Here is a 15,586-nt window from a genome sequence, read left to right on the forward strand (position 1 = left end):
ATCCATAGACAGACCCAGTTCTCCTTGCATCCCCGCCCCCAATCCCCTTTGAAATGACCTGGTGCAAAAAAATTATTGTTTGATCATGGTTGGGGAGGGTGGTTGCCTACGGGGATGTGTGCAAAACTCAAATTCTGCCCCGGGCTCCATTCTTCCTAGCTACACCTCTGCTTTTTAAACATTCTATGTGATCCTTCACTCTTTTTAAAATCCACATTGGTATAAATCAAAATATTATTACCTTTTCTTCCGGAAGTAGGTGGCACCAAAGATGATTTCAGCAAAGAAAACAAATGCATAAAATAACGGAATACGTGAAAGGCTGCTTTTACATGGCCTTATTTAAAATTATATATTTCCATTTTCCTGCATATAAGAGGGAATCTGAGACTTTGTTACTCTGTTGTATAGTATTGTATAGAGACTGGACAGCAAATGAAATTTTAAAACCACATTTATTTTCATACAAAATGTGTTGCACTATTACAGAAGTGATCTCTGTGTATCGTTACATGCATGGATAAATTTAGCATCTATACTTAATGGATAAAAGTATGCTTGTCACCAATATTGTTGGCAAGTTCTGGTAGGAACATATTCTTGTTTGTGCTTTCCAATCAGTGCTATACAATCGATTTTATTTTATTTTGCTGCCTTGTGTGAATATGTGACCTGTCTTGGGGCTGCTTATAAAGTGATTAATGCAAATTTGTGCTTTAATGACTGTCTGTGAATCAAATCTGCAAAACTGGATTGTGATCCAGTGTCAATTACTGATACACAGACACACAAATAATATTGGGTGCAACTAAGCACTGCTGCTGGTACAACCACCATTCATTTACCCCGGACTCCTGTGGGCTCAGAGAAAATGAATGGAAGCTGCACAGTAGCTGATATTAGTTGATTGACACATGACCTAAAAAGCTGCAGCCAGAAAGCAGAACATCTCATTATACCAAATTTTCATTTCATAAATATTTAGTAGATGCTTTAAAATACCATGCACTGGCTAGAGTACTTCTTACACAGTACAACAAAAAGAATTCTAATTTGTAACACCTAGAATCATATAGCATCTACACTTTAAGTGTATTTACAAATTCAACAAAATATCTACATATCAAAAGCTTACTTAAAATTAAACTTGATGCAAGTTATGAAAAACCAATTTATTGGCAAATGAAACTGAGCATTCCTTCAACCATAGGTTGGTTATATAAAATTTCATATTTGGAGGTAAACCATGATTGTGATATAGATTGTGTGTGTGTATGTGCAATTTTCTAACAGATGGCTATCCTTGTGACTAAACTTACTTATCAAATTGAATGCCATGGCTGTATTGTGAGCTACATGCCTCTTCATGCCAAGCATCATGTTAAAAGTTGCCTCCCATTAAGTAATTAATGGAACTCCAACTTTTGGAAGAGTGCTGTTGTGAGCTGAGATTTTAATATATTATTGGGAGATTTTTTGATTTGTTTTTTAAGTACAAATTCAGACACTTGTCTCTGAAACCGCATAAGGCATTAGCTTCTCTACACAGCAATATTCATCTCTATTACAGAAAGGAAACCTTAATGTATAACTTTAAATACTCTTTGTTTCAACCAACCATTTTTCTACCTTATTTGGGAAATAACAAAAACACAAAACCTAGATTACTTTGGCAATGATGGCAGTTAATCAGTCATATGCTATTATACTAACTGACAGGGATACAATCCATTGGATACATTTCCTTGCCAAGCCCCACTAAAATGCATAAAGGTGCACAAGAGTTCTTTTGAAATTTCTCTTCATTTCAGTACAACTTGCACAAGAAAAATTCCAGGTGGGTTATGCCCAATTATAGTACATTATGGAATGCACATTATTTGAAGGCACTGAATGTACTCTGCCTGTATGTTTCTGGAATCATTTTCATTTCACTTTAAAATTTCACTTCCACAGCTGTACAAATCCAAATGCATTCCAATGCATACTGTATTATGCCCTAAAAATACAACATACATAGGATGTCCCCCCCTCCCAAAAAGAACACTGTACTGCGGTAATACTTGATAGATAAGAAAGGCTATAAAGTAAGACAAGCAAGGAGCAGATATTGGGGTCGCAGTAAGCATCAGCAAATGCAAATGTCGTACTTAAAGTCATTTATCAATCATATACTGTACATACTGTTCCTAACTGTCTTGAAAAAAAGACATAATGATAGCTAGACATTAAGTTACCAATTTCACAACAATGTCCACAAAGACATTGAAGTTCTATATAATACTACCATAACACTCTGACAATGAAAATTGACTTAATATCCAGTATTGAGGACTGCATAACAAAGTATCAAAACGATTTTCAGTGGCATAGCCAGCTGTCTATGAATATCCAGCACTCTGTATGCATTATACTGTTATTTTCAATATTCTTAGTTGTTGCTGCTCTTTTTATTTATTAATTTAACAAAATTGTGCAAAATGTTTTGTTTTGCATTCTTACTCATACTAACATACCACTTACTGTTGTTATATAGTATAACCATTTCACCTCTAGGCAAACACTTCTGCGGTGTAGAACAATGGAATCTTTCATGTTCAGTAACAGGGAAGAATGTACAAGTGCTTGAAAAAATAATGGAAATGTTGGAATGGGGCAGAGTTGTTGGCTTTTCCTTTATTTAAACAAATGAATTCATTGCGTTGACGGGGGAAGGAGCTTCAGAACTTTCATTTCCTTCTGCAGGTTCTTTCTCTTTTTTACCACTGTATTGTCCAATAAAGGAGCCATCCTCATTGAACTGCCCATTGACACCTTCTCCATAGTCAACTAAACTATCATCGCTGTCCTCTTTTTTCACAGTCCTGTCTGAAGGTGTCCTGCTTCCTTTTTTTAGAGGTTTGTGGTCATCTGCATCACTGAAAAAAAAAGGAGTTTTTAAAAAATTGAGTTAGCATAAAATAGTTGGGAATGACAAGTGCAAAACAAATCATGCATGCAGCTTTCTGAAAAAAACATGTGTGGGTCTCACTGTCCTTTTAGTAAACCAAGTCATATGGTACAGCCAAATTAAAATGATGTAACTGGCATGAACATATGATGCAGTAAATGGTTTAAACACAGGATGTCTCCAGCAGAGGAAGTGCATTTTGCCCACCGTGCATGGCTTCTCAGAAACAAAACCTTCAGCTCCCAGTTTTGAAACACCGTAGAAAAACTGCAAGCATTAAAAGAGGCCACAAAAAAGAGCTTGTGGTGTGCTGTGAAATTAGTCTGTTAAACCTCTTAATTCTTGATTCCTGAATATGAACGGGAATGTATTTGATTAATGAAAACACAGATTCTCTTCATTAGGAAAATATAATGAACAGAGTTGGAGTTGGAGTAATTTGTTACATTACACACACCAGGCTGGAAATATTTAACCTTACCTTTCAAGAGACCTATATATTCCATTAAAAGGTTGCAGAAGAAACAAATGAAAATAGCCTAAGAAGAAAGCAGAATCCATAACCCGATAAGTTAAATCAGAACAAGAGCTTAATGGATAAAATGTTCACCCATGCTCTATGAAAATAACTTCAGCATGGGATTTTACTAAATTTTACTAAAATCCCACTAAAATGGTAGAAGAAATGGTTTATCAAAATCTGTAACACTGGTGGAAAATAGCATTTCTAAGAATGTAAAAACATATTTTTATTAATTTTCAAAACATTTATATTCTGCCTTTCCCCATGGTTTAAGGCGGCTTACAATTATAGCTAAAACATCCCCAGCTAAAAACAAAGGTAAAAGGTAGATTACTTACATATCCCTTATCTTAAACCTTGGCATAAATGATCTATACAAAGCACATGAGGAAGGTCCTAGTTTCACAGAGTTCCCTTGGAACTCCCCAGTGCATCAAGGGACTACAAGTTTGTTCCCATCAACATGAGCAAAGAGTGTCTTGAAGGCTAAGCAGGACCTCTTAGAAGTCCTGAGAGACCTAGAGCATTTTCAGCTCTTGAAGCTACTACCCATAATAAAAATTAAAAAGTATATAATATATAAAATTAAAATTATATAGTAAAATTAAAAAGTATATAATAAGCATAAACACAAATTCTAAAATGTATCAAGTACCCCCAATATAATTAGTGTCAAAATATGAGGCTCTCTTTGAACTTGAGACCCTCCTACACCTCATCCTAATTAGCCCTGGGGAAGTTTAATGTACAACAATTTAATACCATCCCCTATTATATCTCTTACCAACAAAGTGACCTACTATAGGGTCATCTTCATTTTCAGATTTCATGAAAGACTGACAGATACAGCATTTCATAGATACGCTGTAGGTTGTTAGATACAGCATTTCATAGAGGAACTCAAGAGTGGGAAAACAGGAAGCTTATGTCATTAGGCTCAGCTTTTAGCCTGTTGCGTTAATTTCAAGATAATGTGTCATCTACTTTCTCCAAAGTAAAATACTTCTCAGTTCTCCTCCCATTAGCCAGGAACAAAAGGCCTAATCATTCTCTTAAGAGATATCTGGTTCTGAGGATCAATCAAGATAATAATTTTTCTTCCACTGTGAAGTGATTCTGTAGTAGGATACAAGTTCAATGTACTGTACAGAACTTTTTGCAGACTGGATTTTTATATCACTTCACAGAGTGCTTCGGTGAAAAACTGGTTAACTGAATCCTATGGAATTGCACCTTAGTGTGCATTGGGAAGAACTTCCACGGTCAACTTAATAACCTGGCATGCTGTGAAAGAATGCCCCGGTCCCAAAACTAGCAATGTGACTAATTAACATGTTAGTGCAAATCCACCATAGATAATTTGTAGAGGGAAAATAAATATGCTGAACTCAAAAAGGAAGTAAGGTAAAAATAGGATGAACAATTAAGCACATTTAAGTTAACGTAGTTGCACATTATAACTAATGATAATGAAGCATAGGAAGAGAAAATCAAACAATTTACACTAAACAGAATTACACCATTTTAGGTTTATTGAAGTCAATGGGATTCAAATGGTGTAAGTTACCCTTAGGTTGCACTATTAGATTGGTTCATAGCAGTATAATACAGTGAGAGTCACTAGAAAAAAAAACTACACACAGCCCAGCAAATGCTGGGGGCAAACACTAATCTCTAGTTTGAAGAACATGCAGATATTTCTTTTCTAAAGGTCTTGTTGCATCACTAAATGTATCTTTCATTTCCATTTCCCCATTCTAAAACATAGTATGACGACAGTAATGATGAAATAATACTATAACCAAATGCATGTTTTTCTTTTCACAAAACCATTAACAGCTTTTCATTGTACAATTATGAAGAAACTTCCTAGGTTTTTTTCTTAAGACAGCAGCAGGATCAAAAGGCACTCTAGCAGCGCAATCCAGATCTTGGAGAGGGCTGGGGACAATGCCACTCCCAGGCCGCTGCCCCCAGAGGGCTTTCAGGCGGAGTAGGGAGGCAGAAGAACTAAAAAGCCTCCCTGGCCACCTGAAAGCCCTTCATAGAGGAAAACAGAATTACACCAGGTGTCATTCCCATTGCCAGTGGCTGATTTTGCATGGTAAAGGCGCCCCATTGTTGGCATAGGGACTGACCCGGTGCTGCAATGTGTCTGCCACTCAGTTGCCCTGGTGCTGCCCTGCAGCAGTGGTTTTGCTCCAAAACTTTCCAGAACCACAAAGGTTGAGGAGTTTTGGAATACCCCTCCGTTGCTCCGGTGGCTTCCGCTGCCATGAAAACTCCTTGGCAGCAGAACGAGGCCATTTTTCCTGCCTTGCTGCTCTGGCCCACCCTCCAATAACGTGCTTCTCCCCCCATTGCAGTGGAATAAAAAACATGGAGGGACAAACCTTGCAAAACCTTGAGAAACCTTGCAGAAAAATGGCGTGTGAAGGCACTGCGAACAGGAGGGCAGCGATTCCCTTGCATACGCAAGTAGTTTAGACCAGGGCAGGGGTGTTGAAGTACCACGATTCCCTCGCATATGCAGGAATTTTAGACTGGGGGGCGAGGGCATTGATTCCCAGTGCCTGTTTTGTGCAGTCATTTAAAACTAAATTGGTGAAAGTGAGTGGGGGGAGTGGGGGGAGATTCAGACAATCAGAATGCAGGAAACATAGGTTGCCCATGTATGCGTAGAAGACATTGCCGAAGACCTTGCAGTGCAAGTGGAGGAGAGCTGGGGATCAGTGCAAAGTCAACAGCAAGGTAAAAAGAGCCACAGCAGCTGCGCTCCCGGATATAGCATGGGACATTTTTACTGTGCAAAATCAGCTAGTGTTCCTGGAGGGAAAGCCTTGTGGCAATACTCCTGGGATGCTCCCAGTTGCACTTGCCTATAAGTTAGGCTTCCACAACTCTTGAAGCAGTGACTGGAAGCATGTCAGGCGCTACCGAGTTCTGTGTCCCCTGCCCAGCTCCCTATTTGCACTCCCAGCTGGTGTAAGTACCAGCCAAGCTTACGCCACCTCCTATGGCCATTCCGGCCCACCCCCATCTGGATTGGGCTGTAAGAAAATTTATCATGTATATTTCACATGAAGTCTCTCAGCTCATGCTAGCAATGGCAACCACTTCTGAACCTCTCTTGCCTTGAGAATTCTACTGGGTCTCCATAAGTCAGCTATGACTTGACAGAACTTTCCACCACCATTTCAAATGTTATAGACCCTTTCCCATGTATAAAGAAAGCATTATTTAGCTGTATTGTTATATGAAAGTATCCTATTGACTATTTTGTATAGACCAAAAGCAATGTAGTGAGATGATGGGGTTACTATGCAACTCTTTCTTTTATATACTGTGGAACTTCACAAATGGCCTGAAAACCTGTATGCCTGTGAAATAAAATTAAGTTGCTAAAGTCTAGGCTACTTGAAACCAGATATTTTCATCTAAAACATAACATACACATTCTAGTTAACATAAACCTGATAAACAATGTCACAGTGCCCATGAACAACACTTGCATGGTAGCCCAGTTGCCTGAGGAACACAAGGAAATATTAAAAACCCTATTTCACATCTGCATCAACAATTAATTGTACTGTAAGCAAGCTATTACACAATCCAAAGAAAACAATGTTGACTGTGATAGATTAAAGGAAATATATTTTTGACCAAACAAAAAGATAATGAACTGAATTCAGTTACTCATTGCTGTCACTGGATCCTAATCCAATGAATGAATGTCCTAATATTGTACTTTTAAAATAGCTAGATATAGTTCTTATGTTTATTGAAATAATTGCTATTTCCTTTCAACTCATAAAATTCTGGGCAACAAATACTCAAAATATAAATAAAACTTGTATCTTTAACTGCTGTACTGCATAACAAAAATACAAAGCATGAAAATAATAGTGTACAATCTTGAATCAGAAGAGACAAGATATAGTCAAGTGATACAAAAGTATATCAACACACTTCATAAGAATATCTAGGACATAAGTCAAGCATATTTACTATGCCTACAAAACAGGGAGACTAGTTTTGTTTGGTTTTGTGAAATAATATTTAAGACAAGATTTCACTCAGAATGTGTAGTATGACACTTTATGCTAAATAATTTATATCATGACATCATAATTCCTGTGTAAACTATAGGTGAATAATACATATTTTCAAGCATATTTTATTATTTATGTGATAAATTTTGTCCACAATTAATGTGATAAAATGTTTACAATAATATAGTACTGAAGAATTCAATGTTAACTTAATAACCAAAATATGCATATTGTGAGACTGTTTCCATACAAATAATGTTAAAGTTTTTATTACAAAACTTTTGTTTTCTATTTTCAACTTTTATTTTTCCTATTTTTTTATATATATATGTCTAAGATATATGTGACAACAAGGCCACGGTACAGCGTTTGCAGCAAATTTGCTAGTATTGGGTATGTTTTGCTATTTTGCTTGTGGAAGACTAACAGTGCAATCCTAAGCAGCTACACCTTCCTACACCCACTGAAATTTGGCTTTAAAATTGCACTATAAACCATTTATACTTCAAAATTTTGGTAATATGCCAAATAGTGTGATTTTGAAGACTACTTCATAAATTATGCCATTAATAGCAGCAACCGACTCAGCGGGGGCAGCCATTGCGACTGTGGTGAGCAGAATAGACAAAGAGTGGTTGCATGCAAGGGCAATGCTTGCAAGGGCTTGCAAGATCTGCAATGATTGGCTCCCGGCCATAAAGGCGGGAGCAGCAAGGGTATATAAAGCGCCGCACCCTGAGCTCGGCCTTCTTGGCTGCCGAGACTCAGGACCGGCGTGACCCACCCACCGTCCCTATGTTATTATGCAATTATGTTATGCTGTTATGTGTTATTATGTGCAATCTTTGTCGCAGCCCAGTGGGTTGACAGCGGGAGTCGCAACATCTGGGGGAGAAGCCGAGCCAGGCGGCCGGTCTTCTCCATGCTTGTGCCCTGCAAAGGGCTGGGGTGTGTGGTGGGCTGGTTGGCAGGCCGGTAGGCTTGGCCGTGCCCGACACCCCAGCAGGAGGGGTTGGGTTGGGCCAGTAGGCAGCCGGTAGGCTTAGCTGGTGCCCAACACCCCAGCAAACAGGGGAGGATGGCGGGCTGGTAGGCAAGCCAGAAGGCTTCGCTGGTGCCTGCTTCCCCAGCAGCAGGAAGGGTTGAAGGGTTGAAACCAGCTTCCTGCAGGTTGGCCCCAATACGGATTGTGGATGTTTGATGTTGCGACCCGTTTGTTGCCCGGCTTCTACGTAAATAGTTACTGTTAATAACTAATAAATTGGGCTGCGGCCCAATCCATTTTCCAAGCCTGTCGTGGTTGTGTGATGTTTTGCCGGAGAAGGGTCTCACCATCTGTACGCAAATGGTAAAGTTGTAAAATAACACTAGTCTGATAAGAAAATATTGTATATATGTTTTCTCCAAATTTCTGTTCAACCCTTTCCCCATGACTTCAAACATTTTTAAAATGCTTACATCTTTGTGGGTTTGCACAAAAGTTCCATAGACTTCAACAGTTATTTTTCATTTCCAATCAGCATTGCTATGACACAAATCAAAAGGCAAATAGCCATCTGATGCAGTCATGACAGTGCAATTTGGAACTGTGCTATCATTCGATTGATATCATTTGGATGGGCGGGGGGAATGCGGAAATATACCTTGACTATGGTTTGTGAAAGTGGAAATGCAACATGGGACTTAGGGCAAGTGCAATGGCTTTCTTTTGCTTCTACTTATGCAAGACAAAATGCTCTGTGGGATCAAGGCCAATAGCATCATGTGACATGGTGATGCTGCTTTTAGTGGGTCATCTGATGCTGACACCCACATTCATGCCCTTCCCATGCCTACTTGTTAGTACCTCATGAGTTTGTTAGTATGGTGCACTTGGCAGGCAAGAAGAGGGCTTGTAGCAGGTATAGGAGGCCCCTGGCATCTCTCTGCCCTGGACTCATCCTTGTGTGGGATCCACATCTAATTGTACTTAGACATTAAATACTTACTGATAGCTTTAACCAATTGGTTGAACAATGAGGTTAGAAATGAAACCAGGGATTCTCCAAAAGCACTGTGTCCCTGTAGCCTAGTCTAGATCATTGATCTAGTATTTAATACAAAACTATAAATAGAGATGACAACAAAAGGACACGTAGTTAATTAGCCACTGATGCAGCAGTCGTTAAGCAGGTAGGTGAGAGGCAATAATCTCTACAAGAGTTATAGTGGGCAGGGAAAAAATGTAGAGATACCCCTTTGAATGTATTTGCAGATCAAGTTTCCATTTTATGGTGTTTTATTAGTGTGCATTAGTAGCACAGATTCAAATTAACTGGAGGAACTGAAAGCTACAATAAACTGGTGATGTTTCAATTTGAAATTTTCCTAGCTAAATTGGAAATAGTAATGCAGCATACAGGTTACATTTCTTCTTCATTACATGCATACATGATAAAATTTAGAATGAATAATTTTAGATATGTTAGGCAGAAGTCTATTTTAAAAGTACATAATTGTTTTCAGAACTACAGCTTGCATTTAAACACCTGTGAATGGAACACAGAGTTTCCTGCATCTTTTTCCTATTCCAGAGGCTCTTGAGACCCCTGCCCTGAAATAATTCACTGAGACTGCAAGATGAGTGGAGGTTCCCTCTCCCTCTTTGACAAATGCAGCTCCGGAGGACCCAATCTCTATCCCTGATCCCTTGTTCTAGTCCACTGACGTGCTTGGTTGTTATTTCATGTGGGTCCTGTGGCCCCAGGAGCAATCTTTCTGATGGTTGGAAGGAGAGGAGGGGAACTCAGGAAAACTGTGTGCCATCCATGCACAGATGGTTACACACAAGCCAATAACATTCTCAATCTCACAGCTGAAATAATTTTGTGTTTAAATCTTGTTTTCACAACTCACTTTGCCAACACTTTTTTCTAGAATCTATAAAAGTTCTCCATTAAAAAAAGGAACTCAAATAGCAGAAGACAAAAATATACATCTGTTTGGAGCACTGATTAATGTAGTAAACAATTCTGAGAAGCATTACGTTGATTTGGGAATCTGAATTTTGTAAAAAATGGCATCCAATTTAGTTCAATAGAAGACTAAAACAAATGCAAGTTAAAGTTTCATATGCATTTTGTAACCATCCATAATGCACATATATACATTTGAACTATAATGTAGAAAAGCTACCCATAATGAGAATGTTAGGCATCTATAGGTCCAAATATTTTGTGAAGTTTACTTCCACTTAAAAATACATTGAACATTTATTTTGATTTTGTTTTTGAAAACATTTAGTTTTCTGCTCTAAGGTCAATGCGCTGGGACAACACATCAATCTTTGTAGGGTGCAATACTTACAGCTTTCAACATTTGGCTACTTTGTTTAAAATTAAGAATTAGCACAAAATATTTGGATTTAGGTAGAAAGAAATGATCCAAGCAGTTGAACTTACTTTAATCTGGAATATGTTTTTCAAAATATTTTATGAAAATATAGTCAATGGCACTAACACACTTCTTTTGTTTATTATCATAGAAAAGAGGGTTCGGTTGGTTTTTTACTTCAAGGAAATATTCTTGTTTTATCAGTTTGTCTTCCATTCTGATTCTCTTCAGATTTTGTTTTACAAGATTATCCATGTTTATAATCTAAATAATGAAAAAATACTTACACAGTTGGCTGCAATGTTTCTGTGATTTTTCTATATGCTAGTAAGGATGCAGATTCTAATGTCTGTATAATTAAAAAACAAAAAACAAAAACAAAACTGCAGATTTACACAAGTGTGTACTCCTGCACAGAGCTGGACACTGGTGTGAGTGCACAGTTACAGCATATGCAAAAATCAAACCTGGCAATAAGATTTCCTGTTCTTTGCATCATAAAAAATAAAGTACTCTTGCCACACAGACTGCAGCAGATGTTTAGTTGATTTACTAACAGAATCTTTCTCAACTAGAAAGGAATGAGTTCAAAGCACCATGACATATATACCGTATATACTCGTGTATAAGTCGACCCGCATATAAGTCGAGGCACCTAATTTTACCACAAAAAACTGGGAAAACTTATTGACTTGTGTATAAGTCGAGGGTGGGAAATGCAGCAGCTACTGGTAAATTTCAAAAATAAAAATAGATACCAATAAAATTACATTAATTGAGACATCAGTAGGTTAAATGTTTTTGAATATTTATTTCAAAGAAAAGCAGTAAACTAGCTCTGTAAGTGGAAAAGAGAGTCAACAAGAACAATATGGTCTCAACAATAACTTTAAAAGTACAAAAACCTTAGCTTTTTTGTAAGGAAGGGTTTTAAACAATGGACCTTACAATAAAAACTGGAATGAACATGCCTGTTCACTGTGACTCAAAACTACCCTGCTTTTCAAAAGAATAGTTCATTATTTTTAGAGTACATATTTTTAAAATTGCACATGGCAGGTGTCATTTTGGAAGGAACATTCACACAACCTGTCAGGGGAGGAATGTTTATGTTAGCAGTACCAACATTTCAGGAAGTCTCTTTAGGAGACCCTCCTGATGATATTACTCAGGTTTCAGGGGAGTTTGTTAGCTCATGGGTTCCAGTTATGGGATTCCTCAGGTAGCCCCATCTATTATCTAGCCCTTCATTAAACAATGGGGGATGAGAGCACCCAATTTGGGGGTCCAAAGTTATGGATCCCCAAATTGGGTGCTCTCATCCCCCATTGTTTCCAATGGGAGCTAATAGTAGATGGGGCTACCCTTTTGAGGGTCCATAACTTTGGACCCCTTGAACCAAACTTCACCAAACCTGGGGTTATCCTGCAAAAGGTTATCCTGATGCAAGAGGTTATCCTGATGATACCACCCAGGTTTAGTGAAGTTTGGTTCAAGGGGTCCAAAGTTATGGTCCCTCACAATGTAGCCCCATCTACTATTAGCTCCCTTGGAAACAATGGGGGATGGGGCACCCCCTTTGGGAGTCCATAACTTTGGACTCCCTGAACCAAACTTTACCAAACTTGGCTGGTATCATAAGCCGAGGGTGGGAAATGCAGCATTTACTGGTAAATTTCAAAAATAAAAATAGATACCAATAAAATTACATTAATTGAGGCATCAGTAGGTTAAATGTTTTTGAATATTTATTTCAAAGAAAAACAGTAATTTTGGTGCTGCTAGCCTAAAAACTGCGCCCTCTGGAGGCCGACAAAGTAAAAATCCAAAAATATTTTTTTAAATGCAGAATCGTGTATAAGTCGAGGGGGGCTTTTTCAGCACAAAAAATGTGCTGAAAAACTCGACTTATACATGAGTATATACGGTACCTGAGATGATGGTTTTTTTAAATACAAACAAATGAATTCAGCATTACTGGATTTTGAGAAATAGAGGAAAAGAGGTGGGACACAGGAAAAATCAGGATCTACAGTTTAATAAGACCAGTTACTGGGAATCACTATGACAGTGAACATAGGGGGGAAAGTGGCCAACTTGAGGGAACAGAGCAGGTAGTAAACAAGAATTTTTGCACCATCTGCCAGCACAACTCTCCTTAAGAAGAATCAACAGTCTGAATTATTAAATCAATTGAATGAAATACATGATACAAGGGACAAAAATGTTCCTGAACATTAAACAATTACACTACAGAGGGAAATTTGCCAAGTAACCCCCTTTCATCTTTGGATGAGAGCATGAGAAGCAGAATCTACTGCACAACTACAAGCTCTAAAGGACCAAGGAAGAACTCCCTCCTCCACTTAACCCTTCCACATACCCTTGGGCATCTTGTATTATCCCAACAGCAAAGGAAGTTGTGATGGTTCCAGAGAGTGTGGCATTAGGCCAGACTTGGTGGCACAAGTCCAGGGCACCCATATTTGGGGGTTTCAAAAGTAACAGGGGGCAAAAAAACCGGCTATAACTTTGTGTTTGAAAAATCATTTAAAGGGGTAACCCATAAAACTATTAAGATCTAATTGCACTGGTGGTTCCATTTCAGTGAGGTAATATAAATGGCCTAGGAAAAAGGCCTCAGACTATAATCCTATACAAATTCAGCTGAATGTCCCATTCACAAAAATGTCCATTCGGCTCTAAGTTCTTTTTAAACAGTGCTTCCCTTAATAGCAAAAATACACTACACATCCCAAGATGTAAGGTATGTAGTTTTTTGAAATCCTAAATCGAATATATAGGAGATCTGTGAAACACTTTCACCAAGATACCGACAAAAAAAAAATCACATAGTCATGCAAACATCACAAATCCATTTTGTTAATTGTGGTTAAGTAAAGTATGTTTACAAAATAAAGCAATGAAGGAGGGAGTAAATTCAGTAGTTCACCACAATTACATGCAGTTTTCATCCAGGAAGGACTTGGATGCCCTGTATTACATTCTACCATCTGTCTGGTAAGATGAACTGTGACTTCTATTCTTTTCCAAAAGATGGCAGATTTCCTCCCTTTAAATTGCAGAAATATAGAAGCTAAGTGAATCTAGATTTTTTTTTTAATTTCAAAGGAAGAAATGAAGTCAGAGACTATTGTGCTACTAGTGAGGGCTGAAAAACAAGGGTAGAACTACCACTGAGAAATTAATAAATTCTTCATTTGTTGCTAAAACACATACTACAGAAGACAAATTAGCTGTCCCATGAGGAACTTTAAGGTATACAAGAATTGTACACTCATCTCTAGGATTTTAATAGTTTTATGGTAATAACATTATGTCTAATTTACAGTACATTCCTACACAATGTCAATGGGCTTAGAAGGATGTAACTTTGCATAGAATTGCACTGTTTATGCAGTACCATAAATGCTTGCTCTGCCTGTTTATACATCTTTGCAAACAATTCTGAAAATACAATTTTGTAAATGACTATTGGATACATACTCACATATTGGAAACTTTAAAAATTATTATCAGGAAGGTGGCCAACAAATGTCCATCAATATTGAAACAGAGCATTCTGAATTTTTTTCAACCATATTACCTGTATTAACATTAAGATTGGAACAACTTCATAGGGAATAATATATTTCAGAATATATAATGTTATTGTGAGATGAGGAAATCACAACAGTGAGTTCAATCAAATACTTGCTATTTGTAAGTTCAAAACCAGTTTTATAAGCTAATAATTTGAACATTTAAACAAAAATATATTTAATCTAAGTATTATCAGCTCAATAGTGGAGACTTTATGTATTTAATAGTTTCTGCAAACCATCAAATGTTCCTTCTCTAATGTATTTTAATTATATTATTTTGCCTAAAAGTATGTGCTATATAGACTTCCTTGAATAAATGAATGACTGGAGAATTTAGTTAAACAGCCTTGCTAAATTAGTATTTCTGTCTTTTCTGATAGAGACTCATTTTTACATATGAATTTTGTGAAACAAATAGCAAACTTAAAAGTAATAGATGAAATACAGGACAAATGAAGAGCATGTTTAGAAAGAAGCTATCACACAGTAAATTAAAGAAATCAAAAGATTTTAAAATGCATAGTCAACTCCATGACTTTCCCATGACATTTTATTACCTGCTATTAACCTTTTTCCCTTCAGCAACAGGCAGATGCAATAACCAGTCAAAACATAGAAGAGGATTTGGGGGTGGGGGTGGGGGTCAGTGCCCATTATGCAGTTCAGCAGCAAACACAACCCAATAAATTCTTCCACAGACAACATGCAAAATAATTTAAAATATAGACCCCTTCCGCACAAGCAAAATAATGCGTTTTCAAACCACTTTCACAACTGTTTGCAAGTGGATTTTGCTATTCCGCACAGCTTCAAAGAGCGCTGAAAGCAGTTTGAAAGTGCATTATTCTGCATGTGCGGAATGAGCTATAGTTAGCTATTCAATTGACCAAATACATCTTTGCTTTCCTTTTTGCTTGAGGACAAACAAAAACAAATTCATGCAAATTCTGGACTGATGGATCAGAAGGAACAGGTAAGTACGACCTTTTCAAAAGCCTCCTAGACTCTTACTTCAGTTGAGGACTTCTCTGAAATGTCTTGATTTGTACAATGTCTTGATTTGAACTAAATTTGTACAATGTCT

General features: G+C 37.5%; 1 protein-coding gene across 1 annotated transcript in view; it reads right to left on the reverse strand.

Moving 5' to 3' along the window:
• Positions 1 to 436: 436 nt before the first annotated feature.
• The window catches only part of NRCAM (neuronal cell adhesion molecule), a 180,830-nt gene continuing 165,680 nt past the window's right edge, over positions 437 to 15,586 (reverse strand). The window contains 4 exon segments of the mRNA XM_048501581.1: positions 437 to 2,918; positions 3,432 to 3,443; positions 11,185 to 11,246; positions 15,397 to 15,415. Of these exon segments, the coding sequence (XP_048357538.1) occupies positions 2,681 to 2,918; positions 3,432 to 3,443; positions 11,185 to 11,246; positions 15,397 to 15,415 (331 nt within the window). The 3' untranslated portion in view covers positions 437 to 2,680.

The sequence above is a fragment of the Sphaerodactylus townsendi genome, linkage group LG06, assembly GCF_021028975.2.
Source record: "Sphaerodactylus townsendi isolate TG3544 linkage group LG06, MPM_Stown_v2.3, whole genome shotgun sequence".
Classification (NCBI taxonomy): domain Eukaryota; kingdom Metazoa; phylum Chordata; class Lepidosauria; order Squamata; family Sphaerodactylidae; genus Sphaerodactylus; species Sphaerodactylus townsendi.